Source organism: Vulpes vulpes, chromosome 7 (genome assembly GCF_048418805.1).
Source record: "Vulpes vulpes isolate BD-2025 chromosome 7, VulVul3, whole genome shotgun sequence".
Lineage (NCBI taxonomy): Eukaryota > Metazoa > Chordata > Mammalia > Carnivora > Canidae > Vulpes > Vulpes vulpes.
The window spans coordinates 112,484,448-112,512,357 of NC_132786.1; the positions used below are offsets into that span (position 1 = coordinate 112,484,448).

Genomic DNA, 27,910 nt, shown 5'->3' on the forward strand with positions numbered 1-27,910 from the left:
AGAGATGTTTTCAGTCTAAATTAACTTAAATTTAACTTACAGTTGAATGAAATATGAGCCAAGGAAGCCTTAAATTTGATACATATTTTTAGCTTTACACATAGTAGGCTTTCAAATATTTGATTTTAAAATACTATACTCTGATCAGTATTCCTAGTTAGTATATTTAAAATTAGCTTCTCCATTTAATTGGCTTGGTTATTCTCTCAACATTTGACCTAAAGATTAGTTTATATGAATGCAATAAAAAGGCTAAGAGGTGGTGGAGGGAATATTTTGTTACATGTGATACTAGTGAGAATGCAGATTGCTATTTGTTAAATCCAGGTGTGTTGAATTAATGCCTTGATCTCATGAGGTTTTTTTTTTTTTTTTCCATTTTTAATGAGAAATTAAGTGTGTCAAAAAATTTTAATGATGACTAAGACCTACCTCTAAGTAAAATTAACTGGTAAGACCACTCACTCAGATGGTCTGAACTATGGGCAGTTTTTCTCACCGTTGGGTAAGTTATAAGTCAGACTTATTTACTACCTCAATTTAAAAATAGGTTTCTTTGACTTACGAAGCTATTGTTGAGGTCATCAAAGAATCAAAAACCATGCAGAAAACTGAATTCTAATTTTCTTTAAAATCTGGATAAATCTGATGTCCCTGATGAGGGAGACAGCAGGATCATTTAAATGCTGATGTGGCATAATTGGACTTGATATTAATAGCTTGAAAGATATTGCTTACTGATGGACATTGTGAGAGCTTGTAAGAATTTATGAGAAAATTGTTTTAAACTCAAGATTTGATTTCATTTCATGAATAAGAAGACAAATATCAAGAAACTCATACCTGTGGTAAATTCATATGAACAAAAGGGATAACTGAAAGAGTTCTTGATATTAAGGGGATTTGAATTTTTTTATTGTGAAAATCTATGTTGTTTTTTAAATGAAATCTTTGCTCTGAGGTAGTGTCTTTGGTTATTTTATGCTCTTGGATTTTTAAAATTGACCATTATTTTGTCAAATCAACTCATACTCCCAATTTATTTTGTCTGTTGCTGCAATTAATACCTTTACTGATAACACTATAAAATTAGTCTGATTTGCCATGAATAATAGTTTATATAGTTTACTGAAATAGGTTATTGACAGAAATTTGAAACATGTGACAAAAGAGTTTTGTTGATACATAATAACTTGGCCCTTTTTGCTTTTCTCAGCAACAGAAGAACCTTGAAGGCTATGTGGGATTTGCAAATCTCCCAAATCAAGTATACAGAAAATCAGTGAAGAGAGGGTTTGAATTCACACTTATGGTTGTGGGTAAGATAATATTTTCTTATAAAATTGCATTTTAACCTGAGCTTTAAGTTGTTAATCAACTGAATGAGTTTAAAAGACAGCATAAATGACTATAGGAATTGTGTTATGATGTGGATACATTTTTTAAAAGATTTTATTTATTTATTTGAGAGAGAGAGAGAGAGAGTGCATGTGTGCACGAGCAGGGGGACGGGAGAGGGATAAGCAGACTCTCCACTGAGTGGGGAGCCCTATGCAGGGCTTGATGCTGAGATCATTATCTGAGCTGAAGTCAGATGCTTATTTGACTAAGCCACCAAGGTGCCCCTTATGTGAATACATTTTAAAATTTAACTTGGTGGCATGATAGGATTTATGTATTTTCTTGCCTCTTTTAAAGGTGGCATAATTTTAGAAACTAAGTAAAAGGTGAAAAACAGGGATAGTGCAGGAATAGAACACTATAAAGAATTTCTCTTCAATTGGTAATGCTAGAAAAGAAAATAATATTTGGTGGTTACTTAATACTCCAGGATAATTTTATTCTGTGGCTCATATACTGTAGTGGAGTTACATCACATGAAGATTTAACTTAAACATGTATGTTCTGAATTTGAAAAAGAAGGGTGAGATAGAGGTTCATAATCATGCAAGTGATTACCCTGGAAGTTCATTTAATGAATATAAGCTCTGTAGTGAGTGAAATATGGTTCTCATTTTTCTCTAATTCAGTCTCATTTTTCTTAGTGTTTGATGCTATGAATACTATACCCTGTCTGAAGTCTGTTTTAAGAGATTGTCAAGGGTTATTTTGACTGTATATTGGTACCATCATTGTTATGTTTGAAGACAGAGTGTATATATGATTAGTAATATTAATTGTATAATATTTTCACCTCATATAGGCTGCCTTTAGAACGTAAATCCTAAGGATGGTGAAACTTGTATTTCTCTATATGTTTTAAGAGGTTGAAAGGTGGATTAATGGATTCACTATCCTTGACAAAGAAAATTGAGTTGATGCTAGGTCTTTTGTAGTGTTCATTAATTTTTACTAATTATATTCAACTCCTGGTGTTTTTATTTAGGTGTTGAATTTGATAAATTGAATTAGCTCTGAAATACTCCAGCATTTAAAGGAAGAACAGTTTATCAGTTGACCGGAATATTTTGCCTGATGGTCACTTTGTGGCTGTTTGGAAATAACTGTGTTGTAATAATTTGAATACTTAAAACATGATACAAAGTGTGCAAACTTGATGTTTGGTAGAGTTGGTTAACTTGCCTTTTTCTGGTTGAGTAGGAGCATATTACTGCTATGAAGCAGGAGTGAGTCTAGATAGATGGATAGATGGCAGCAGATACTTTTTCTTTTGTAGGGTAGTTAACGTGATCATTGTATGTGAAGAAATATTAAATGTTATCTTTACCTATATAACATTTGTGATCTTAAATGACAAAGTATAAACAAATATAAAATCATTTTGTTATTTGTAAGGAAAGTTTTTAGGTCTATTAGGAGAACTGTAACTACTTTATTTTATTTTTTAGAAGATTTTATTTATTTATTCATGAGAGAGACAGAGAGAGAGGCAAAGACATAGGCAGAAGGAGAAGCAGGCTCCCCTGCAGGGAGGCCCGATGTGGGACTTGATCCCAGGACCTGGGGATCACGACCTGAGCCGAAGGCAGATCCTCAAGCGCTAAGCCACTTGGGTATCCCAAGAACTGTAACAATTAAAAAATTTGATATTAAAATTTTAGTTTGAAGAATAACTTTTTTTAAAAGATTATTTATTAATTTATTCATTAGAGACACAGAGAGAGGCAGAGACACAGGCAGAGGGGTAAGCAGGCTCCATGTGGGGACCTGATGTGGGAATCGATCCCAGGACTCCAGAATCATGCCCTGGGCTGAAGGCAGGTGCTAAACCACTGAGCCACCCAGGGATCCCCAAAGAATAACTTTTTAAACATATATTTAGTAGAATAATATCTGGGGATAAAGGCCAGATACTTGGTTTAAAATCTCTGATGGTTTTCCAGGTGAAAAAAAAAATTTAAGTAATCTGAAATAATTTTTAGAGGAAATATGCAATTCTGGAAGTATCTCATCTATTAGTTTTTCCTGTCAGTCCTTTTGTGAACTAAGCTTTTGGGTTTTTTTCTTCATTGATACAACTTCAGCTGATGTTAAAGAATGGGTGTTTTTTAAAAGTTTTATTTATTCTTGAGAGACACAGAGAGAGAGGTAGAGACATAGAGGGAGAAGCAGACTCCCCTCTCCCCACATTGTGGGGAGCCCGATGTGGAACTGGAAGCCTGGATCCAGGATCAGGCCCTGAGCTGAAGTCAGACGCTCAACCACTGAGCCACCCAAGCGCCACCCTTTTTTCCTCACTTCACCTTGAATGTTCTTGTTTAATTACCTGTTTCTGTATAGACTTGTTGAGTGCAAGGACTAAATCTTTTCATATACATAGTTGCAGTGTCTTATACATAGTCACCTTTTAAGTGTCTAATAGATGGTTGGTTTTTCTGACTTTAGGCCAAATCTAACTGCGTAGTTTGCAAATCACAGAAAGCTAAACCTAACCTTACTTTAATATTCTTAATTTAGAGACTGCAAGCTCTTCCTTACAAGCTAAGTCCTCTTTTTTTTTTTTTTAATTTAAATTTTACTTAGTTAACATGTAGTGCAATCATGGTTTCTAGAGAATTCAGTGACTCATCACTAACATACAACACCCATTGCTCATCACAAGTGCCCTCCTTCATACCAGTCACCCATCTAGCCCATTTTCCATCAGTCTTCAGTTCTCTGTCATTAAGAGTCTTTCATGGCTTCTCTCTCCTTTTTTCTCTCCCCCCCTTCCCATATGTTCATCTGTTTTCTTAAATTCCACATATGGGTGAGATCATATGGTTATTTCTTTTACTGACTTATTTTACTTAGCATAATATATTCTAGCTCTATTCATGTCATTGCAAATGGCAAGATTTCATTCCTTTTGATGGCTGAGGAATATTCCATTGTATGTATATACCATATGTTCTTTTTATCCATTCATCAGTCAATGGATATTTGAGTTCTCCATAGTTTGGCTATTGTTGATGATGCTACCATAAACATTAAGGTGGATGTAGCCCTTTGAATCTGTATTTTTGTATCTTTTAGGTAAATACCTAATAGTGCAATTGCTGGATCATAGGATAGTTCTATTTTTAACTTTTTGAGGAACCTCCAAACTATTCTACAGAGTGGCTGTACCAGTTTGCATTCCCACCAACAGTGCAAGGGGGCCCCCGCTTTCTTTGCATCCTTGTTGGCACCTGTTGTTTCTTGTATTGTTGATTTTAGCCATTCTGTAAATCCTCATTTTTGAGATTTATTTATTATTATTATTTTATTTTTAAAAAAAGATTTTTATTTATTTATTCACGAGAGAGAGAGAGAGAGAGAGAGAGAGAGAGAGAGAGAGGCAGAGACATAGGCAGAGGGAGAAGCAGGCTCTCTGCAGGAGCCCAGTGTGGGACTTGATCCTGGAACCTGGTATCGGGTCCTGAGTCAAAGGCAGACACTCGACTGCTGAGCTACCCAGGTGTCCCTATTTATTTATTTTAAAGATTGTATCTCTTTACTTATGAGAGACAGAGAGAGAGAGAGAGAGAGGCAGAGACACAGGCAGAGGGAGAAGCAGGCTCCATGCAGAGAGCCCGATGTGGGACTCGATCCTGGATCCTGGGATCACACCCTGAGCCAAAGGCAGATGCTCAACCGCTGAGTTACCCTGGTGTCCCTGAATATTAATTTTTTAAAAGATTTATTTATTTATTTATTCATGATAGACATAGAGAGAGAGAGAGAGAGGCAGAGACACAGGAGGAGGGAGAAGCAGGCTCCATGCCGGGAGCCCGACATGGCACTCGATCCTGGGACTCCAGGATTGCATCCTGGGCCAAAGGCAGGTGCCAGACCACTGAGCCACCCTGGGATCCCCTGAATATTAAATTTTAAAAAGACCAAGTACTATATGCATCGAAAGGTGCTTAGGACTTTAAAGACAAGGTAATTGAAGGAAGCACTTGTCAGTGCAACTTATTTACAGAATTCTCTTGGCAAGACAGGCTACCATTTCTTGATCCTTAAGGGGCAATTCTGAAATCATCCATAATCTGGGGCATGGAGATCAAGTACTATTCATTGGTCAGATGGATCCATTCTTTTCTTTTTTCTTTTTTCTTTTTATTTATTTATTTATTTATTTATTTATTTATTTATTTATTTATTTATTTATGATCCATTCTTTTCTTAGGTAATTGTATTTATGTCTCTGAAATCATTTTAAATATGAAATAGTATTAATGTCTCTTCTTTCTAGCTATGACCACAGATAGCTCAGGAGGTCAGAATTGCCCCTTTTTACTCTTAGTACATTTTTCTCTTCAGAGCATTTATAGATTAAATGATTTTTGTATTAGGAACCAAGTTTACTCCGTCCCAAAGTAGGAAGTTCTCTGTCATTTCATGCTTTGGTACACAGCAGGTAGATTTTGTTGGGAAGATAGTTTTATGCCAGTAAATCATACTTGTTTCACCATTGAACTTCAGAACCTCAGAATTATTTTAAAGGTTTGGAAGGTATATATAACCTGTCTACCAGGAAAGACCTTACAAAGATGGTTAAAGTTGGTAAAATTAACATTGTTAATTTTATTTCCATTTTCTTTTTGAATGAACAGAAACATATTTAAGTATATAATTTTCATGCATTTACATTTGGATCTTTGTAGGAGTTATGAAAGATTCTGGACCACTTTTTTTTTTTTTTAGGGAAAAGAGGGCACAAAATGAGTTCCCTGAAACATAACACATTTTTATCATGTATTTTTTTTCTGGGGATAGTTTGCATATTTAGGTTCTCCAGAGGGGTTGTTATTCATCTAAAAAAGTAAGAACTATAGGTGCAAAATATTTTCTGTAATTAGAAGTACGTGGCATTGATTTATAGTGATTCTTGTGCTAAAATAATGTTTTTATTAATTTTGAAATAGTTGTAAGCACAGAAGTTACAAGTATGGTATACAGCTTTCTTCTCCTTCCCCTTAATGCATGATACTTGTGTATTTCCCAACCTCGGCATATTCTTTTACATAACCATAATACACTGTCAAAACCAGAAAATAACAAATATATGTTTGTATACATACATGCTTACATGCAGGTACATATACATTTATATTAATCTGTATTTCTCATTCTCTATATGTATTGAAAATTGTTAAGTTCATACTGATATTTCCAATTTCAGTTTGTTACCACAGAGGTTCTTCTACTTTTCATCTTTTCTTTAGTTGTGCTTTTGAGGTAAGAAACCACTATCCTAATATGTTTACTTACTTGATTAGTTCCCCCTGTATTTAACTTACCAGCTATATTCCCCAGGTTCCTCCTCTCTTTGCTCTGATTCAGTGGTCCTTCTCACCCTTCTCAAGTGCTGTGACACCCCATGCCACACTGGTCTTCTCATAGAGATGACCTCCTCATTCTGTTTAGGTTTAGGCCTTTTCCCAGGACCCCTTTGGAAGCTATTTTCATTTTGCTGTCTCTGACACACTGCTCTTGGGCCACCATAGCTCTCCATCCAACATGGTCACCTTCCTTTCTTTGACTTAGATAATAATTTTTGGACTGAATTTTCAGGGAGGAAAGTAGAAGAGAAATAGGTGAAATAACTTTGAAGGGTTTAAAAACTAATTACAGATTTTTAAAAAAAAATTTATTTTTTTAAAAATATTTTATTTATTTATTCATGAGAGACAGAGAGAGAGAGAGAGAGACAGAGACAGAGACACAGTCACAGTCAAGAGGGAGAAGCAGGCTCCACACAGGGAGCCTGACATGGGACTCAATCCGGGGTCTCCAGGATTAGGCCCTGGGCCAAAGGTGGCGCTAAACCGCTGAGCCAACCCGGCTGCCCCTAATTACAGAATTAACTGGCATATGAGTAGAAGAAATAATTTGATTTTTTTTGATGCTTAAAAAAGTAGTAAAATGGGGCAGCCCCAGTGATGCAGCAGTTTGGTGCCGCCTGCAGCCGGGGGTGTGACCTGGAGGCCCGGGATCAAGTCCCATGTCGGGCTCCCTGCATGGAGCCTGCTTCTCCCTCTGCCTGTGTCTCTGCCTCTCTCTCTGTGTCTATGAATAAATAAGTAAAATCTTAAAAAAAAAAAAAAGTAGTAAAATTATAATTTGTGGCTGCTAGAGAAAAAAATGACTAATGAGGATAAAACTCTGGAAAATTTAGCTTGGAAATAAATGAAAATTATTTGCAGGTGTGTGTAGTGTTGTAGAGGTACCATTGGCTATATTTACATACATTTTGGCAAACTGAACTTGTAGAACTATTGGATGACCTGCAGATTTATTAACAATAGTGACAAATAGATTAATATTTAGAAGGAAGAAAACTTTAGATCTTGGGAGTTCTTTTCTTGCACTTAGGACCCTCAAGCAGATGATTGATAGTACATGTCAAGGAATCAAATGTGGATCATGATTTGTGGTTCATTCTCAACTAAAGTGATTATAATAGACTGTGAATTGCTTATTATGTTGCAAGTGGCAATAATTACAGGAAAGCATAATGGTGAGATTTTCATAGTATGTTGTCATGGTCCTTAGAATAGATTTTAACTGAATAATCAGTAATTTACCGGACACAGCTGATCAGCAATAAAGTACTAGGAATTATGGATTAAGCTTATAATATAAAAAGGAAAATGACCACTTCAATCCTCAAAGGAATTCTCAGGGAAATGCATGCTACTAATAACAATTTAATTTAATAAATGCTTTGGTGTAGTATACATTTAGAGTGCCATGTAAAGAGTCGGGGGATTTATTTGGGCTTAATGGGGATAATATTTTATTTACCTGATGGGATAGAGTTCTGAAACCAGTAACTCCCTGTTGTGCTTAAATTTCAAATGTATCATTTATTTTGGCAACTTTTTAGAAGCAAGTTACAGTTACACTTTTTATGTTTTTAGCATACAGTGAAAATCAGGTTTTATATTTAATGGAAATCTACCTTATAATACTTAGTACAGCAGCTATTACACTAAAACAGTATATACTTATCCTAGTTTTAAACTCTAATTTCTGCCACACATGAGCTTAATGACCTTGAGTAGATCCCTTTGAATCTTAGTTTCTTATCACAGCAAACAATTTACCTAGTTTTTCTAAGTCAGGCATAGGGCTAAGATTAAAAAAGAGAGAGACATATCCCCTAAGAATCTGAGTATTTGGGATGGTGGTAGAATAGAAACAGTTGGAGAGTAATGCTGTGTGCTATGTGTAACTAACTGCTCCTGTCTCACAGACAGCTTGAGATAATTGTGTATATGAATATATACATATTTTTGTATATATAATGTATCTAATAAACCTGTAAATATTAAAATCAAATTTTTACTTAAAATATTTTTACTTAAAATATTAATTTTAAGCATATACTTATCAGTGCATTCTTTAAGACTTTAGTTTTAAGATCAAATATCTGTGATGAAGAGAAAAGAAAGATCAGGGGTGGTTCAGAACATATAGCACCTAAGAGGTTAAATACTTGATTAATTTTTACTTTGGACTTTTGCATTGGTTGAATTCCTTTGATTATAAACATTCATGGCACATATGTTATCCTTTTACTTTGCAATTCAGTATAGCAGCAAAGCTCTTTTCTAGTGAAAGTCAGACTTCGCTAATTTGAAAGATAGTTGAGAATTTGTTATTTCCTGTTTTGAGGTAGCTTGCATTCTTGTTAACAAAATATGATTTTTGCACGTGCCTGTTCTGTGCATTTCAGTAAAGATACGAAGTTTAGTGTTTTGCTCAAGTTAACTTATGTGACACTACTAATTAAGGGTACACTTTATAGTTGCTGCAGCATTAATTGTGTCCTTTGCAAACCTTTTGAGTATCTTATTTTCCTTTGAGTGTGTCAGGTACTTAATGTCGGTGATATAAACTATCTTAGGGATTGTTTTTAGGTTGACATTGAGATTTTAATTTTGAGGGGCACTTGGGTGGCTCAGTTGCTTAAGTGTCTGACTCTTGATTTTGGCTTATGTCATGATCTCAGGGTCCTGAGATCGAGCCTTGTATTGGACTCCATTGCTGGGCATGGAGTCTGCTTAAGATTCTCTTTCTCCCTCTGCCCTGACCCCCCCCCCCCCCCGCTTTCAAAAAAGATTTTAATTTTGAGTCTTAAAATTAAATTTTCTCATATAGGTTGGTGTTTGCTTTTGTTATTGAATCATGTTTTAATCAGATTTAGTGTCATTCAGTAGTTAACAGTATTTTTGGCTCATGCCATCATTATAGATAATTTTGATTAAGGAAGAAACATAAAATTTTAGTCATCTAAAAGGGCAAATAAATGAAGAAATTAAATGAACTACATTTTGATTGTTTTCAGTCTCTTACCCTGACTTCTTTAATCAAAATCATCTGGGCTTCCTGGGGCACCTGGTGGCTCAGTCAGTTGAGCATCCAGCTCTTGATTTTGGCTCAGGTCCTGATCTCAGAGTGCTGGGATTGGGTCCCGAGTTGAGCTCCATAGCATGGGGAGTCTGCTTGAGATTCTTTCTCTCTCTGGTTCTCTCCCTGCTCTTGTGTGTGCTTTCTCTCTCTCAAATGAATAAATAAAATCTTTAAAAAAAATCATGTGGAAGTCTGAATTTTGACAAGAATGGCCCTTACTCCCAGTTCTAAAGTTTAAAGAGCCCTGCTGTAAATCTACTTTAATGTCCAGAGAAAGGAAATATATATTTCTTTGAAATTATATATTTCTTTGAGTTGTATTTTTAACTCATATTTTTTGATATAACATATTAAGATGCGGTTTTAAAATATTTTTCCTATAGAAAATTATTGTTAAAAATAGTTTTCCATTAGGAATGTAATACAGAGGAGCAGATGGAATGTTTTAAGAAGAAAGAAGAAATCATTATTACTAATTTTGGTGTATTTTTTGTGTTTCTTATGCATATCTGTAGTGCTATATTCATTTTATATTCTTCCTTCATCTAATACTAAGGCAAGCGTTTTTCCATGTCAAACAGGTTTTTAAAACCTAATTCTCATCACAAGCACCCTCTTTAATACTTAAAACAGTTGTGATGAGCACTGAATGTTATATGTAAGTAACAAATCAGTAAATTATACTCTGCACTATATGTTAACTAGGATTCAAATAAAACTTGAGAGATAAAAAAGATTTTGGTAAGATAAAATAAAAAATAAAAACTAATTCTCAATGGCTGATTAACTTTATTTTTATGAGTATATCATAGTATACTTAGCCTGTGTCCATTGTAGTACCTAAAAGATCCCCCTCTTCCCCCCAACTATTATTGCAGTGTTTTTCCCTTGTGTGTTTGATTTCTGAAAGTAGATGACATGGTAAAGAATGCAAACTAAAAATGTTATACCAACTTAGAGTTATCACAGATGTGCTAATGCTTATTTCATCTTATTCTTGGCAGAATTGAGTAGAAATCTTTTTAAAATGCCAAATAAAGGAAAATGTGATGTTGCTAAATTAGTATTATACAGAGATTCTGTGCTTTAACTTATAGGCCCTTAATTATTGATGTGAAATTTTTTGTCTAGCTTTTTATTAAACATATTTACACCACTAATGACAATTTCTTTGTATGTATAGTCATGATTTTTGTTTTGGTTTGTTTTAAGAAATACTGGTGAGACAGATTAACACAATCACCAATATAATTCATACAACCCACCACTGGTCCTTAGTGTATAAATTTTGGTATATAAGATTTATAGAACTTGAAAGAGTAAGTCAGGCATGTAGTTCAAATGACTAAAGATTACCCACTTTGGCTTTGAAGGCCACTTCTTCAGAACCACTTTATAGAATGCGCTCCCAGCTCAAGAATAAATCAGTTCGTTGCTTCACCTCTTCTGTCCACTAGATCTCCAAGTAAAATCCTTTCTATAGTATGTTTCTATTTCCTTTGCTGATATTTTCCTTTTACTTACTGTCTAGTGTGGCCATTGACTTTAAGCTGCCCTCTAGTTTCATAAAGCCCTCCACTCTGATATTCCCACAAAATCCTTACCTTCTCTGATGAACACATTTCAAACTGTCCCAATTTTCCGCCAAATTAAAGCACTTATTTCCTTAGTGAACGCTGGTCATGACTAGAAATTAGAGGAGAAGCCTGATTTTTCCCCCCACCAAGATACAAAGGACTTCTAGTATTCACAAGAGTACTTGATTTTTAAGAGGGAATGTATACCGATCATTAGAACTTAGGCAATAATATGAAGAATTTGGAGGAGTGAGGAGAGCGTGTAAAGAGTATCTGTCAATTTCAGCTCTTTTTCAGTTTAGCAGAGGAACTTAACAGAAGCTTGATGTACAATCTAGGAAAAATTGCAGACCCTAGTCTAAGTAAAGGCAGTACATTTTAACTAAAATGTGGTAATCCATTTTTGAAATGATCAAGAAAAAATTTCCAAGTAGACATTTAGATTTTTTTGTAACAGGAAGATAAGAAAAAAAAAAAAAAGGTAGTTAACTGCTTAAACTGAGCTGTATAAAGAATACTTTTATCTAAGTATAGCAAGAAATTTCATAAACATCCTCCTTAAGACCTCCCAGCTTTAGACAAATGGCAAGTGAGTTTTTTGACTCAGTGGATGAGGTAATTATTGAGTGGCTGGTTGGAATGTTTGCTACTGGCTACACAGCAGAATTATTATTTAGCTCTTAGTGCTTGTGGTCAGTTACTGCAATTAAAATAAGTAAACCTTGTTTAGATAATTGCAGAACCAGGTCGTAGGGGACCTGTTCAGCTTGCATTTTAGTATTAGTCTGTACATCAGTCCTAATACATTTTGAAGAGGTGAAATAGTCTTATAGCAAATCCCAAATCACATGTTAATGGAATACCTTGCAAGAAATAATCAATATTTAGTGTAGTCTAGACTGTTCTTGATAGATTAAATCTTCATAGATAAGCATAGTAAAAGGTAAAACAAAGAATATTCCCCTCCCTTTATAACATATTTTTATTTTTCTTATGAGCGGCATCTTCTCTTTGTTTCTCAGCCAGATGTAGAGAAAGAATAAATCTGTACTTTTTAATTTCCCATCCATTTTGTAATTCCTCATCATTTGGTTTCTCTTAACACAGAACTGCTTTTACTAAAGGTCAGTAAGAGGACTTCTCATTGTCCCTGGGCCACTTTAACCTCTTTGAATTGTTGATTATTTTTTCCTTGCAATTCTTTCTCTCTTTTTTTGTGGTGCTGCCTCCTGGTTTATCTGTTTTTTTTTTAACATCCTTTTCACTGGCCATCTTTAAATGTTAGTGAATCTGGCATTTTCTCTGTTAATCATATACTTAGAGTTTTAAAATTTCATCTACCTTTCAAGTTTTGGGAAGCATCTCCCTATGGAAATACTTGCCTGGATATTCTGGGCTTTAGTTCTGGGATGGAGTATAGTCTTCTGTTTTGAAATAGCTGCTTAAATGACATTGGTGCATTTTGGTTAAGAACTGAATGTAGTTTGACACTGTCTCATCTCTACCTCAGCTGAAATGAATACCTGTATCTTAATAATATGTAACATTTGAGATCTTTTTAAATGTTACTTCCTGTGCTAATAAATTTTATTAAAATAAGTTTGTTTTCTTATTTTGATTAAGGTCACATACTGTATTGTGGTCAGTTTAGTATTTGAAATTGTATAAAACAGATTTTAAACCCCAGGATAAACAGGAGTAGGCAAGCAATGAACAAGATAGAAAAATTCTACAAGGTGGTCTTCAGCATCTCTCAAGCACCAGGCTTTCCTCTTGTTTAAATTCCAACATGGTTAGACCTCCTGAAAGGAGTAAAAGATCCTGTTTGTAATAAATCCTTTGCTTACTTTCCCACACTGTTGCTGCAGGATGGTTAAAAGTGGTCCCTTATACCTACACATATTCCAGATAGTTGAAATGCTCCTCCAACCCTCAAAGCCTCATTGAAATATGACGTCTTTTCTAGGCTGTTGAAATTCTCAGTTCTCTGAAATTCTGTTACTGTTGGATATCTCATTCACGGTCTTGATCAAATTCTACCTCATAGGGCAACGTTTTCTCTTTGCATTCTCCATTCATTTTTTTTTTTTTTTTAGTACAATTTAATGACCACCTACAAAGTGCCAGATGCTACTCTAGTACCTGAAAATCTAGAGACGGATAAAACCTGTTCCATGTCATTAAGCTCCTGGTGACAGATAAGAAATTAGGATCCAGATTTGTTTATTACAGCATAATGCAGAATATGCTTATCTGACAGCAAGCGTACTTGTTCAGTTAATGAAACCTATCAGAGCAGGGAATCAAAAATAATACCATAACCGTTTTATTTTAACAAAGCATTAGCCAGTCCTTTAATGTAAGGCCTTTTCTTTGATTGTGTTTGCTCAGTGGCATTCTATGTCCTTACTCTTTAATAAAGCTTTACCTATAATTTATTGCCTGTGACTTCCAGTTGCAGTTTTTAAAGAAAAGCAAAAACCCTTGATACTTGTGAAACTTTGTGTATGCCCCTTGATTTTTATTTTATTAGTTTTGTCTCTAGTTAAAATTATATTCAGTTGCCTTTTTACTCTTAATAGATGCCTTTTATTTCTCTAAAAGTAATTTTTATCCTCCTTACTCCTAAACTTGTCTTCCTATGCTTTCTTTTCTCTTCCAAATGCTAAACCAGAGGTTGGAGATTCCACTTTTCTAAAAAGCCATTCCACACTAAGCATTTTTTAGATGTTCACTGGTTTGCTTTGTTAGTTCCTGTGCATGTCTTAGTGAAGTGTTGCTTGCTTTGTGAAGTATTCCTTGATTCTTCAAGCTGTACTGAAGTGTTCCTTAGGTATAACTCCTGTACTTTTTGTTTAACTATTACTTGTTTCTCAACATTAAATTTTTGAGGGCAAAAATATTCCCAATTCTGACATTTAGCAGCTGTTAATAATAATCATACAATGAAATTATTTATATTCTGTGTTTTCTGTTGATTGTAATAGTTCATCAGAGAATAGCTGCTGGGATGGAAAAGTTGTATGTTGGGAGTGAGATTATTTATTTGAACGGACCTTTGGATCCTCCTTGGCAGGTGTTTTCAAACTGGATCATTTTATCAGCTTAGTGAGTCATTTAAAAAATGAAAAATAGAAATGATTTGAAAATAGAATGTATTTTGCTTAACATGAATATTATTTCATGGAACTTTAAAATTTGTATGCACGTACATTTATATAATACAGATAAATATACTTGTATGTGTAAATTGGGTTTTGATGCAGAATACGTGTAGGAGAGGCTTCTCTATTTTCTGTCAACTGTGGTAAAATAAGTTTGAAAACAGCTATCCTTGGGGGAGTCCATGGAGAATCTCAAGAGACTTCCTTTAGAAGATTAACATGAATCCCAGCACTTGGAGATTGGAACAGGGATGTTTTGGTTCTCGCACCTAGCTGTGCTCTTGGCATTAGTTAACTTCTATTTGGCTTAATTTTCTAATGTTTAAATGGTTTGATTTGTATCCCTAAGGACTATTCCAGTTCTAATGTTCTAAGACTCTACGTAATTAGCAAATTGATGTTGATAATAAAACCACATTATGTGTGTTCATTACATAGCTTGTGTAATGAAGTGAGTTTTTCTAAGCCACTAATTGAGGAGCATTGGTGCTTCAGTGTTTCTGTGCTATAATCAAATGATAAATCCTCAAGGTTTAAGCTGCCTATGTATGCTTTACTTAACTACAACTAAGACAATACTATTATTTTATTAGGTCCTATAACTATATATGATTAAGGAAAAATAATTTATAAGAACACAGTATAATATCTCAACATACGTTTCATATGTTAGATGTTACTAGATATTTTAAGGTTAGGGGAAACATTCTAGGGCTGCAAAGTTGAGGAGCTGCTGGGTATAATAAAGATAAACAGTTTCTTTAATTATAAGACTTCTGAGAGCCTTTATAATCCCAAGGACCTAACGGAACCTGACCCTAACTGCTGTAATTATTGATGTGACTTTTTTCAAAACCTTGTGAACAAACATTTCATGAATGTTTGGCTTGAAATTTAGTATTCTTGAATGATGGAATATGCATGACTTTCATGGGCTGGGTTTCAAAGAGGACCTGAGTTATTTTAACTTGCTTTTAAGGTTTAAGTATTGGTGAAATATTATAAACTCAGGTACTCTTACTTTATAATTTTCTTAAAGTGTTCAACATATTTAATTATAAATATTACAATATTTTGTTTTAACAGGAACAAAAAATTTTATATTTATTTTTTAAAGATTTATTTATTTATTCATGAGAGACACAGAGAGGCAGAGACATAGGCAGAGGGAGAAGCAGGCTCCATGTAGGGAGTTCTGGGATAGAGTCCTGAGCTGATGGCAGATGTACAACTGATGAGCCACCCAGGTGTCCCAAGAACAGAAAAAATTTTAAATCGAATTATTTCTTAAAGTCCAGTAAAATGAGGGAAAGATAATGACTTTGTTCCCGAACATATATAATGCATTTCAAAGTCAAATAAATGTAAAATAGTTGTTAATTTGGATCATTTAACAAATCTTAAAATATTAGTTAAAAGAAAAGAAAATATTACATCTTTCATACATATAAAGAAATAATATAAAACGTCACAGGCATTCTCTTTGTGTTTTATTGAATAATTTTTTCTTAAGCTAGGATGTAGAATTCTGAATTGTGCTCTTCTAAAATGTTTCCTAAATACTTGATTGAGGTTGTTTACACAAATTCTGTGTTAGAGTTTGAGTTGATGGGACTAATTTTATATCTCTTTTATTTTGCATTCATGGCACTACTACTTTCCCTTTAGTAAAGCACAATGAACAAAACTTGATTTTAGTTTTTTTTAAGATTTTATTTTTAAATAATTTCTGTACCTGACTTGGCTTAAACCCACAACTTTGGAGATCAAGAGTCACATGCTCCACTGACTGAGTCAACCAGATGCCCTAAGAATTGATTGTAGTTTTAAGTCACCTTGAGAGTATTAGGACAAGGCTGTTACATTTTGTCTTATGATTGTAGGATATTTGATATCTTGGTATGGAAGTAAATTTTACTCTACTAAATATAAGTAGGAATTAATAATTTAATGTCCAGAATCAGATACTGCTTCACTACATTCAGCATTCCTTTTTATTTTGAGGCTAGAACCTTTTAGAGTCATTGTGTTGCCAACCTTCTACTACATTCTGCTATGTCTCACGTATTTATTCCTCCTCAAAAAAGAAAAGTTTATAAAAATAAATATTTTAGTTTTCTAAAAAATGTAAAGTCTAAAGACATTTAGCAAAAAAATGAAGTTCCTTTTTTTTTTTCTTTCAGTATCATTCCCCTTTCTTGTGGCATCATTAAGTTGTTACAAATTTTCTGGCATTTTCCTGTGATTTTATGTTTGTCAGTCATTCCCTTGTAGATTTCTTTTTTATATATATAAATGGTACCATACCATAAATACTGTTCTGCAAAGGTACCCCCCCATCACTTAATATATTGTGCATACATCTGTATCCGTACATATGGAGCTGCCTCATTCTTTGGAATTGTGGTGTTCCATAGTATATATTTGTCAGAAACTATACCAGTTTACAGTTTCACCAAGAGCCACTCTAAAGCTTAATCTATTTTCTTTAGGCTTATTTAAGCACAAGTTTTTCTCTGAACACCACTTTAGTCATAGCTCTTAGGTTTTTATATATAGGACTCATTTTGTTTGCATAGTTTTTCAGATAAGTTAAAGGGAAATACTGTTTTATGTCTGTATGGGCAGGTGGATTGTGTTACTCTTTGGTTGTTAATTTCTTCTTTTTTTAAAATATTTTATTTATTTACTTGAGAGAGAGAATGAGCAGAGGGAAGGAGAAGAAAAAGGGAGAGGAAGAGGCACACTCTCCGCTGATTAGGGAGCTCAATATGTGGCTGACATGGGGCTCGGTCCCAGGACTCTGGGATTATGACCTGAGCTGAAGGCTGGCGCTTAACCGCCTGAGCTACCCAGGTGCCCTTGTTGTTAATTTCTAGTTGAACTGTGTTGTAGTCAGAGAATATGATGCATAGATTTCCGTATTTTTCAGTATTACATGATTTTCTTTGTAGTCAGATATATGATTACATTCTATCAGTAATCTGTAGGTGATTAGAAAATATGTTCATTCTCTGGGTAGGAATTTTGAATTTACTTTTGACAAGTATATTAATTATTCAGAGCATTTCCATTTTTTAACCACCTGGTTTATCGGTACCTAAGAGGCCTATCAGTCTTTCACTGTGGATATTGTTAACTCATCGTTTCTTAAGTTTATGCCTTGTACATTTTTTAAAATTTTGTTGCTATTTTCTTGCCTTTATCATTTGAAACTTTCAAATCAATATAAAGTTTGTAAATGAGAGAATTAGTAGAACCTAAGGAAACAGCAACAACTTAACACTGAATTTCTGGCTCTTCTTGCATTAATTCATACATAATAGTATGTATTTTGTTGATATGTTGCTTATTGCATTAATATTCTTAAAAATGTATTTTTTAGGGCAGCCCTGCATGGAGCCTGCTTCTCCCTCTGCCTGTGTCTCTGCCTCTCTCTCTCTCTCTCTCTCTCTCTCTCTCTGTCTGTCTCTCATGAATATATAAATAAAATCTTTATTTATTTTTTTTTAATTTTTATTTATTTATGATAGTCACACAGAGAGAGAGAGAGAGGCAGAGATATAGGCAGAGGGAGAAGCAGGCTCCATGCACCGGGAGCCTGACGTGGGATTCGATCCCGGGTCTCCAGGATCGCGCCCTGGGCCAGAGGCAGGCGCCAAACCGCTGCGCCACCCAGGGATCCCTAAATAAAATCTTTAAAAAAATGTATTTTTAAAAAATCTTGTGTAGTTTGTGTCTTTAATTTTTTCTCTTTCTGAAATGAGACTTTGAGGGTTTTGTTGTTACATTTGCTTGTCTTATTATTTGGTTTAAATTTGACTATAAATAATGGAACCTTAAAATAAAATGTATGAAAAAGAAATTTATTTTTCCTCTGTTTCAAAATCCAGAGTTGTATAGTTCTGGATTGAAGTGATAGCTCTGCTTTAAGTTCTTAGTATACCAGATATTTCCGTGTTTGTTGCTTCATTGGGCATGTTCTTTCTCCTCCCAAGATATTTCAGAGTGTCCGATGGTTAAGTCCACTCTCAGCATCATGATTAAATTTCAGTCAGCAGGAACAAGGAAAGAACAAGAGTCACTACCCTTAGAGAGACCTATAAGAAGCTACCACGTGACTCAGACTCTGAAGCCATGTTTAGAATGGTCTTAAATTCAAATCCTCCTCGCGTTAGGGAAAATATTAGTCTGGTATCTTTGAGCAACTAGGTTAGCATGAGTAGCAGTTACAACAGGTCTAGATACCAACCTTTCCTATTTGGGTATTTTCCTCAGGACCCTTGTGGCAGCAACCATTCACAACAGACAGTTGATACGGTGTTGTGCAGCTAAGAACCTATGTTGGGTAGTTGAAACAAGGTGCCATATTTAAGAAAGTTGAAGTTGTCTAGGTTTTTAGGTCATATTTTGTTCCATTTTGGGAATATTGGGAGTACTGCGTAAATCCTACTCACCTTTCAAAATTTAGGTTTTACTTCCCTGGGAAACTTTTCCTTGATCCATATTGGTCTTAGGTTTCTTGCCACTCCTATGTGCTCTAGTGCCTTGTGCATTTCTTCATTATACCATGTTTGAATGAAATGGTAAATTGTAATTTTCTCCCACCCAAATAGAGAGTATGTGTTTGGATATGTGTATAGATTTGTATGAGGGTGTGTATGGTAGAGAGGGATAAGAATGAATACTTCTTTTTAAATCTTTGTGTCCTAACCCTCTACTACAGTGCATTGTACATAGGAACAAATGGTGTACACTTGTATATAAATTTGCATCTATTTTTGCTAATTCATCCATGCCTGTTTTAAGATTTATACCCATCTTTATTTTTTTAAATATATATATTTTAAAGATTTTATTTATTCATGAGACACACAGAGAGAGAGAAAGGCAGAGACACAGGAGAGGGAGAAGCCGGCTCCATGCAGGGAGCCTGACCTGGGACTCGATCCCAGGTCTCTGGATCACGCCCTGGGCCAAAGGTGGTGCTAAACTGCTGAGCCACCCAGGCTGCCCTATACCCATCTTTTAAAGGTTGGCTTTTAAAATCTACAAGGTCTAGATTGAAGTTGTTAAGTGACTTTTCATTTATCTAAGTCTGTATTGATGTAAAAATCTCTGACTTTTAATTTGAATGGGGTCTTAAATTAAATGTCCTTATCTTAATTCATCCTGTTTCTTCTCACATTTTCCTGTATTCTTAATCTCATTAAATGATATCACAGACCTCTAATAACTACAGAACACTTCCTTTTTGTTTTTTAAGATTTTATTTATTTATTCATGAGAGAGAGAGAGAGAGAGAGAGAGAGAGAGAGAGAGAGAGAGAGAGAGGTAGAGACACAGACTCAGGCAGAGGGAGAAGCAGGCTCCATGCAGGGAGCCCAACTTGATCTCGGGTCGTCAGGATCACGCCCTGGGCAGAAGGGGGCGCTAAACTGCTGAGCCACCGGCGCTGCCCCAGAACACTTCTAAAAGAAATTGAGGAAGACACAAATACGTGGGAAAACATTCCATGTTCTTGAACAGGAAGAATAAATATTGTGAAAATGCCTATGCTACCCACAGCAATTTACACATTTAATCCAATCCTAATCAAAATACCATGGACTTGGGCAGCCCCCGTGGTGCAGTGATTTAGCGCCGTCTGCAGCCCAGGGTGTGATCTTGGAGACCCGGGATCGAGTCCCACATCGGGCTTTTCCTGCTTTTCCTCTGCTGTGTCTCTTGCCTCTCTCTTGCTCTTTCTGAATGAATAAATAAATAAATCTTTAAAAAAAAAAATACCATGGACTTTCTTCACAGAGTTGGAACAAATAATCCTAAGATATGTATGGAACCAGAAAAGATCCCAAATAGCCAGAGGAGTGTTGAAAAGGAAAACCAAAGCTGGGGGCATCACAATGCCTGACGTCAGGCTGTATTACAAAGCTGTGATCATCAATACAGCATGGTACTGGAACAAAAACAGACACATGGGTCATTAGAATAGAGAACCCAGAAATGGGCCCTCAACTCTATCGTCAGCTCATTTTTGACAAAGCAGGAAAGACTATCCACTGGAAAAAAGACAGTCTCTTCAATAAATGGTGTTGGGAACATCAGGCAGCTACATGCAGAAGAATGAAACTGGACCATTGTCTTACATCATACACAAAGATAAACTCAAAATGGATGAAGATCTAAACAAGAGACAAATCCATCAAAATCCTGGAGGAGAAAACAGGCAGCAACCTTTTTGACCTTGGCCACAACAGTTTCTTGTAAGATACGTCTATAAAGGCACGGGAAACAAAAGCAGTAATAAACTATTGGGACTTAGTCAAGATAAAAAGCTTCTGCACAGCAAAGGAAACAGTCAATAAAACTAAAAGGCAACCTACAGAATGGGAGAAGATATTTGCAAATGATATATCAGATAAAGGGCTATCCAAGATCTATAAAGAACCAATCAAACTTAACACCCATTTCACTTCTCTAGTGAAGATCTACACCTGGCAAACAAGCACATGAAAAACTGGTCCACATCACTTGTCATCAGAAAAATACAAATCAAAACCACAACGAGATACCACTTTACACCAGTGAGAATGGCTAAAATTAACAAGACAGGAAACAACAAATGTTGGTGAGGATGTGGAGAAAGGGGAAGCCTCTTACATTGTTGGTGGGAATGCATGCTGGTGTAGCCACTCTGGAAAATAGTGTTGAGGTTCCTCAGAAAGTTAAAAATAGAGCTACCCTATGACCCAGCAATTGCCCTACTGGGTATTTACCCTAAAGATACAGATGTATTGAAACAACAGGACACCTGCACCCCAATGTTCTTAGCAGCAATGTCCACAATAGCCAAACTGTGGAAGGAGCTGAGATATCCTTTAACAGATGAGTGGATATAGAAGATGTAGTGTGTGTGTGTGTATATATATATATATATATATACACACACACACACACACACACACACACACACACACATAATGGAATATTACTCAGTCATCAGAAAGGATGAATATCTACCATTCACATCAATATGGATGGAGCTCTGAGGGTATTATGATGAGTGAAATAAGTCAGTTGGAGAAAGACCACTATCATTGTTTCACTCATATGTGGAATATAAGAAATTAGTGAAAGGGACCATAAGGGAAGTGGGGGAAAACTGAGTGGGGAAAAACTAGAGGAAGACAAACCATGAGAGACTCCTATCTCTGGGAAACAAACAAAAGGGTTGCAGAAGGGGAGACACATGAGGGGATAAGGTAACTGGATGACGGGCATTAAGGAGGACATGTAATGTCATGAGCACTGGGAGTTCTTGTTGGCAAATTGAATCTAAATTTAAAAGAAGAGACTAATAAAGAGACAAAAGCATTACATAAAAAGATATCACAGAAAAAGTGCCTTTTTTTTTTTTTTAAAGATTTTATTTACTCATTCATGAGAGACACGCAGAGAGAGGCAGAGATATAGGCAGAGGGAGGAGGTGGCTCCATGCAGGGAGCCCTATGTGGGACTTGATCCCAGGACCCCAGTATCATGACCCAAGCCAACGGTGTAGACATGTTCAACCACTGAGCCACCCAGGTGCCCCCCCAAAAGTACTTCTTACTGAGTGCTTACTATGTACTAGGCACATGCTTAGGTTTCATATGTATTATCTAGTTTATTTCTCATAATTCATGTATTATGTTTAATTTGGTATGCAAAGAAACATAAAAATTCAAGTATCTTACTTGCTGTAATCATTCTATAAAGTTAAAATTCTCATCCAGAAAGCCTGAAATTAAATGCTATGCTAATAACCACTATAATATTGCTTCTGCTAGTTGTTTAAAACAAAAATCTTTAAGAGTTTTCCCTCTTACTTTTACCCCCTCCCCCCCATTTTAGCCCCAGGTATGTTTTAAATTCTTCTTTTTTGTTTTCTTCTTCTAAAGCCTTCCCCTCTCAGTGTGCAGACCAGTGGTTCACCTACCTTTAGCTGCAAAGCAAAATCACTTTTGGTTCCCAAGCCTTGGCCCTGGAGACTGATTCTGTAGCTATTAAGCTAAAACCCAAACATAGATATTTTACCAAATAAATTGCATTGATTCAGACTTCTGTTTTCTGTCTGTGAGTTCTTCCTTTCTGTACATTTCATTATTTTGCAAGTTTTTATTTGTCCTTCAAAGTCCAACTTTGTTGTTACCTCTTTCTGGAAACTTCCTTTAACTCTCATCTGATTTAGAAGTTATTCTTCTGTGTTTTCTACCATCTAAACATATCTAAATATAGAGTTCATAGCCTTTACTTACTTGTTTGTCTCTCCTACTAGTCTGTAAGTTCAGTGAGAATTGGAGTCATGTCTTATTTTGCCCCTTTAACTCCTCGTGCCTGCTACATAGTAGGTGATTAATAGATATTTACACAATTGTATTTCATTCAAAGCATTATGTAATATTTCACATTGCTTTCTAAGGATATTTTACAATCAGAATTTGACACTATTGGGGCACCTGGGTGGCTCAGTCAGTTAAGCATCCACCTTCAGCTCAGGTCCTGATCTCAGGACCCTGGGAATTAAGCTCCATGATGTCTAACTTCTCGCTCAGCAGGGAGTTGGCTTCTCCCTTTCCTTCTGTTCCTCCCTCCCCCCTGCTCCTGTTCTTTCACTCTCACTCTTTCCTTCTTGCATGCTCTCTCTCTCAAATAAATAAATTTAAAAAAAAGATTGACACTTTCAGTTTTCAGTATGATCTTAGAGTCTTTATCAGGGCAGGTAAAAGAAAAATTATTATTATTATTTTTTTTTTTTTAAAGAAAAATTATTATGAGAGGATAACATTAGTCAAATGGTCATGGATTTCTTGTCCACCTGGGACTGTATTTGTGTATTATTGATTGTGATCTTATGCATGATGGGGATGCATGATGGAGAGCAAACTAACTAAAAGTTTTAGTTAGTTTTTAGATAATTAAAAATTAACTTGTTAGAATTTTAGTTCTCTGTAATGTTACCTATTTTGCAATATGCTTTTTGATTATTCATAATGAGGAAAATACATGTTTGTTTTAGAAAGATTTGAAACTAGAAAATATTATTATAAGGGAAAGAAAGCTTGGGTCCAAAACAGCTCTGAGTTTCCATTCTAGGTCATCAATGAGAACATCCCCTCCTTTCTTTAAGAAGGTATTAAAGCCTCCATACCTAACATTTAGTCTTCCTTTGTCACTGTTGGGTTCTCTCCTATATTCCCCTTTAAGGTTCTCATCCCTTTTTCAGCTATCTCACCAACCTTTCTAGTCCTTCATCTGGATCTCTCATTGTACATTCAACACTGTACCTTATACTGAATTCTTAACTGCTGCTTAATACATTCCTTTAGTGTCCTTGTCCTGAATGAAACTTGGATCTTGAAGGACCTTTTGTCCTACAGTTTGTAACTTTCTCTGGGGGAGCTTTGTTCCTTCACCTCATGAGTTAGGACGGGAGGGAGATGGTCTTAGTTACCTTCTTTATGTTTAAAATCTCCTGTTCCATTGTAGTCCCACAAATTAGAAAAAAAAAAAAAAACAGAAATCATTTTAGTACAGAGTAACTCATTCTAAAAATTAAATGTCAAATTCTGAGTTTAGGAAAAGATAATTAAGGTCTTCTTCCTTAGATTTGGCTCTTCTAATTAAGTTTGAGTTTAAGGGAAGAAGTGTTTTGATCTTATTCCTTGATTCCAAGATATAGTTTATGAAGCATATAATCAGATTTGATTTGGGGGAGATAAGTATAGTAACCCCAAAAAAACTGTTAGAACTGATAAATGAATTCAGGATAGTTGCAGGATACAAAATCAATGTATGGATATATTTCACATTCGTATATACTAATAATGAAGCAGCAGAAAGGAAATTAAGGAAACAATCCCATTTATAATAGCAAAAATAATAAAATATCTGAGAATAAACTTAACCAAAGAGGTAAAAGTCCTGTACTCTAGAAACTATAAAACACTGCTGAAAGAAATTCAAGACAACAGAAAGAAATTGGAAGACAATTCATGCTTGTTGGTTGGAAGAACAAATATGGTTAAAACGTCTTCACTCCCCAAAGCAATCTGTAGATTTAATACAATCCTATCAAAATACCAACAGCATTTTTCATGTAACTAGAACAAAAAAATCCTAAAATTTGTATGGAACTTGCAAAAGACCTTGAATAGTGAAAGCAGTCTTGAAAATGAAAAAAACCGGAGGTTAGTGAAAGCTGTCTTTAAAAAGAAAAAACTGGAGGTATCACAATTCTAGATTTCAACTTATATGAAAAAGTGGTAGTAATTAAAACTGTATTGTATCGACATAAAAATAGACACATAGATAATGGAATAGAATAGAAAACCCAGAAAGAAACCCACAATTATGTGGTCAGTTAATCTTCAACAAAGGAGGAATGAATATACAATGGGAAAAAATTTGTTCAACAAATGATACTGGGAAAACTGGACAGCTAGATCCAAAAGAATGAAACTGAATCACTTTCTTTCTCCATACACAAAAATAAACTCAAAATGGCTTAAAGACCTAAGTGTGAGACCTGAAACCATAAAAATCCTTGAAGATAGCACAGGCAGTAATCTCTGGCATTGTTCATAGCAACATTTTTCTAGTTGTGTCTCTTGAATCAAGGGAAACAAAAGCAAAAAAATGTTGGGACCATCAAAACAAAAAGTTTCTGCATAGTTGAAGGAAACTGTCAATAAAACTAAAAGGTGGGACACCTGGATGGCTCAGCAGTTGAGAGTCTGCCTTCAGCTCTGTTCCCAGAGTCCCAGGATCGAGTCCCGCATAGGGCTCCCTGCATGGAGCCTCCTTCTCCCTCTGCCTCTGTCTCTGCCACTCACGTTCTCCCTCCCTCCCTCCCTCTCTCCCTCCCTCCCTCTCTCTCTCTCTCTCTCTCTCTCTCGATTAAATAAATGAAATCTTAAGAAAAAAAAGCCTAAAAGTTAAACTTGCTGAATGGGAGAAGATATTTGCAAATGACATTTTCGATAAAAGGTTATTATCTAAAATATATAAAAAACTGATAGAGCTCAATACCCAAAAAACAATCTGATTCAAAAATGGGCAGAAGACATGAACAGACATTACTCCAAAGAAGACATCCAGATGGCCAAAAGGCATGAGAAGATGCTCATTACTCATCATCAGGGAAATACAAGTCAGAACCACAATGAGATACCATCTCCTACTTGTCAGAATGGCTAAAATAAAAAACACAAGAAACAACTATTGTGGAAAAAAAATGAATCCTCAGTTGTAGGAATGCAACCTGGTGCTGCCACTATGGAAAACAGTATGGAGGTTCCTCAAAAAGTTAAAAATAGAACTACACTACGATCCAATAATAGCACATTGGGTGTTTACCCCAAAAATACAAAACCACTAATTCAAAGAGATATATGCACTCCTAAGTTTATAACAGCATTACTAACCATGGGCCCAAGTATTCATCAGTAGATGAATGGATAAAGAAGATCAGATAAAGTATATATTATATATATATATAGTATGTATTATAAATATACATACAGTATACATATATACTTTATATTCTAATATTCCATTATATATTATACAATTATAATTTATATATAATGGAATATTATTCAGCCATAAAAAATGAAACTGCCATTTGCAAAATGGCAAGAGCTAGAAAGTATAATGCTAAGTGAAATCAGAGAAAGACAAATACCATGTGATCTCACTCACATGTGGAATTTAAGAAACAACAAATGAGCAAAGGGAAAAAGACAAATCAAGAATTAGACTATTAACTATAGAGAACAAACTGATGATGCCAGAGGGGAGGTAGAGTGGGGGGATGGAGGGAGCCAGGAAATAAGAGATGAGGATTAAAGAGTACACTTACATTATGAAAAAATAATTTAAAAAAACCAAAAAGGTGGTGAGAAAAATAGCACAATAAATACACATTTTGACTATGAGAGATGCTCATTTTTAGAAACATTGATGGGGGAAATGTATATCTCCAAATTAAAGAAATTGAGCAGTTTGTGAAAAAGATTTTACTTTGCCTAGAACAACTTGGAAATAAGTCTAAATAATTTAGAAGCAACTATAAGCATAATGTGGAGAGGAGAGCTAGAGGAAACCAGTTATATGTGAACAATATTAAATTGGATTCTGAAATTCTTTTCCTTGGCCAAATGATACTCTGTATTATTTGTTGTGTTTATTTTGACAGATCACCTAGTTACCATAGTTATGGTTTACATTGTAAATCAGTCTAAAAGAATATAAAATATACAGAATGAGCTGTTCAATAGGAAACTTATTTCCTTTTAAATTGAAGGTTAGCTAGCGCTACTTCTGTCTATATGCTCACTAATAATTTACTCTGATATTTTTTAAACCTCCGTAATGGTAAAGTTTCCTGAAATGTTTGTCTTGATTTTAAGCAAGATAGCTATATTTTGTTGTTATAACCAACTTTCAGGGACATTACATAAGATTTGAATCTTAAAGCTTTAATTTCGATGTGAGTGTCTAAGAATGGATGAAAGTTACGTTTAGATATTATTAGATATATTAGATATATTAGATATATTAATATATTAGATATACTTAGGATATTTAGATACCTCCTGCCCAACATGTCAAAAACTGACCAAAGCTAACTTTTAGTTCAGAGTATACAAGCTACTACTTCATATAATAAATAGCAGGAGTTTCAGTGAAGATAGAGAAAAAATTTACTAGAGGAAAAAAAATCACAAGTGAAAGTATACTTAGGTGTTTTCTGATTTTTTAGTGAGTATAAAAAAGCAGGCAGTATTTTGAAGTTTTAGAATATCATAAGATACATGGTATTTAGAGTTAAGGGAACAGTCTTGATCATTGTTCCCAAAACAAGAATTGCTCAAAAACAAAAAGCAAATAGTCTTGTCCTTTAATAGAAAAATCATGAGCCTAAGTTCTCTAGTCATATATATACTTCTTTATTATGTATTTTCATTACATATTTTATTTACCAACTGTAAAATAACTTTCTGTGAGCGTTTAAGGGTTGAAGGCAAGTCTATAAATATATGTACGTATAATTACTATATTATTCAATTTTTTTATGATGGAGGAAAAAAACATAGGTATTAAATCAGCTATGACAATATAATTCCCAAATATGAAATTTACGCCCACCTCCTTTAAAACTTAGGTGAAGAAATTGATCAGATTTCTTTCCAAAGTAATTATCATAAAAATCAAGGTGGGAAGTAAAGACCCTAAAATAGAAATGCTAACAAGTATGGAAACTTAAAAGCTGGCTTTAGT

At 34.8% G+C, this 27,910-nt stretch overlaps 1 protein-coding gene across 3 annotated transcripts in view; it reads left to right on the top strand.

Annotated features, from left to right (window-relative positions):
• SEPTIN7 (septin 7) overlaps positions 1-27,910 on the top strand; it is a 118,296-nt gene that overhangs the window by 34,038 nt on the left and 56,348 nt on the right. For all 3 annotated transcript variants that reach the window (XM_072764721.1, XM_072764722.1, XM_025985822.2), the window contains exon 2: positions 1,217-1,319. In XM_072764721.1, the coding sequence (XP_072620822.1) occupies positions 1,217-1,319 (103 nt within the window). The remainder of the gene's footprint in view (positions 1-1,216; positions 1,320-27,910) is intronic.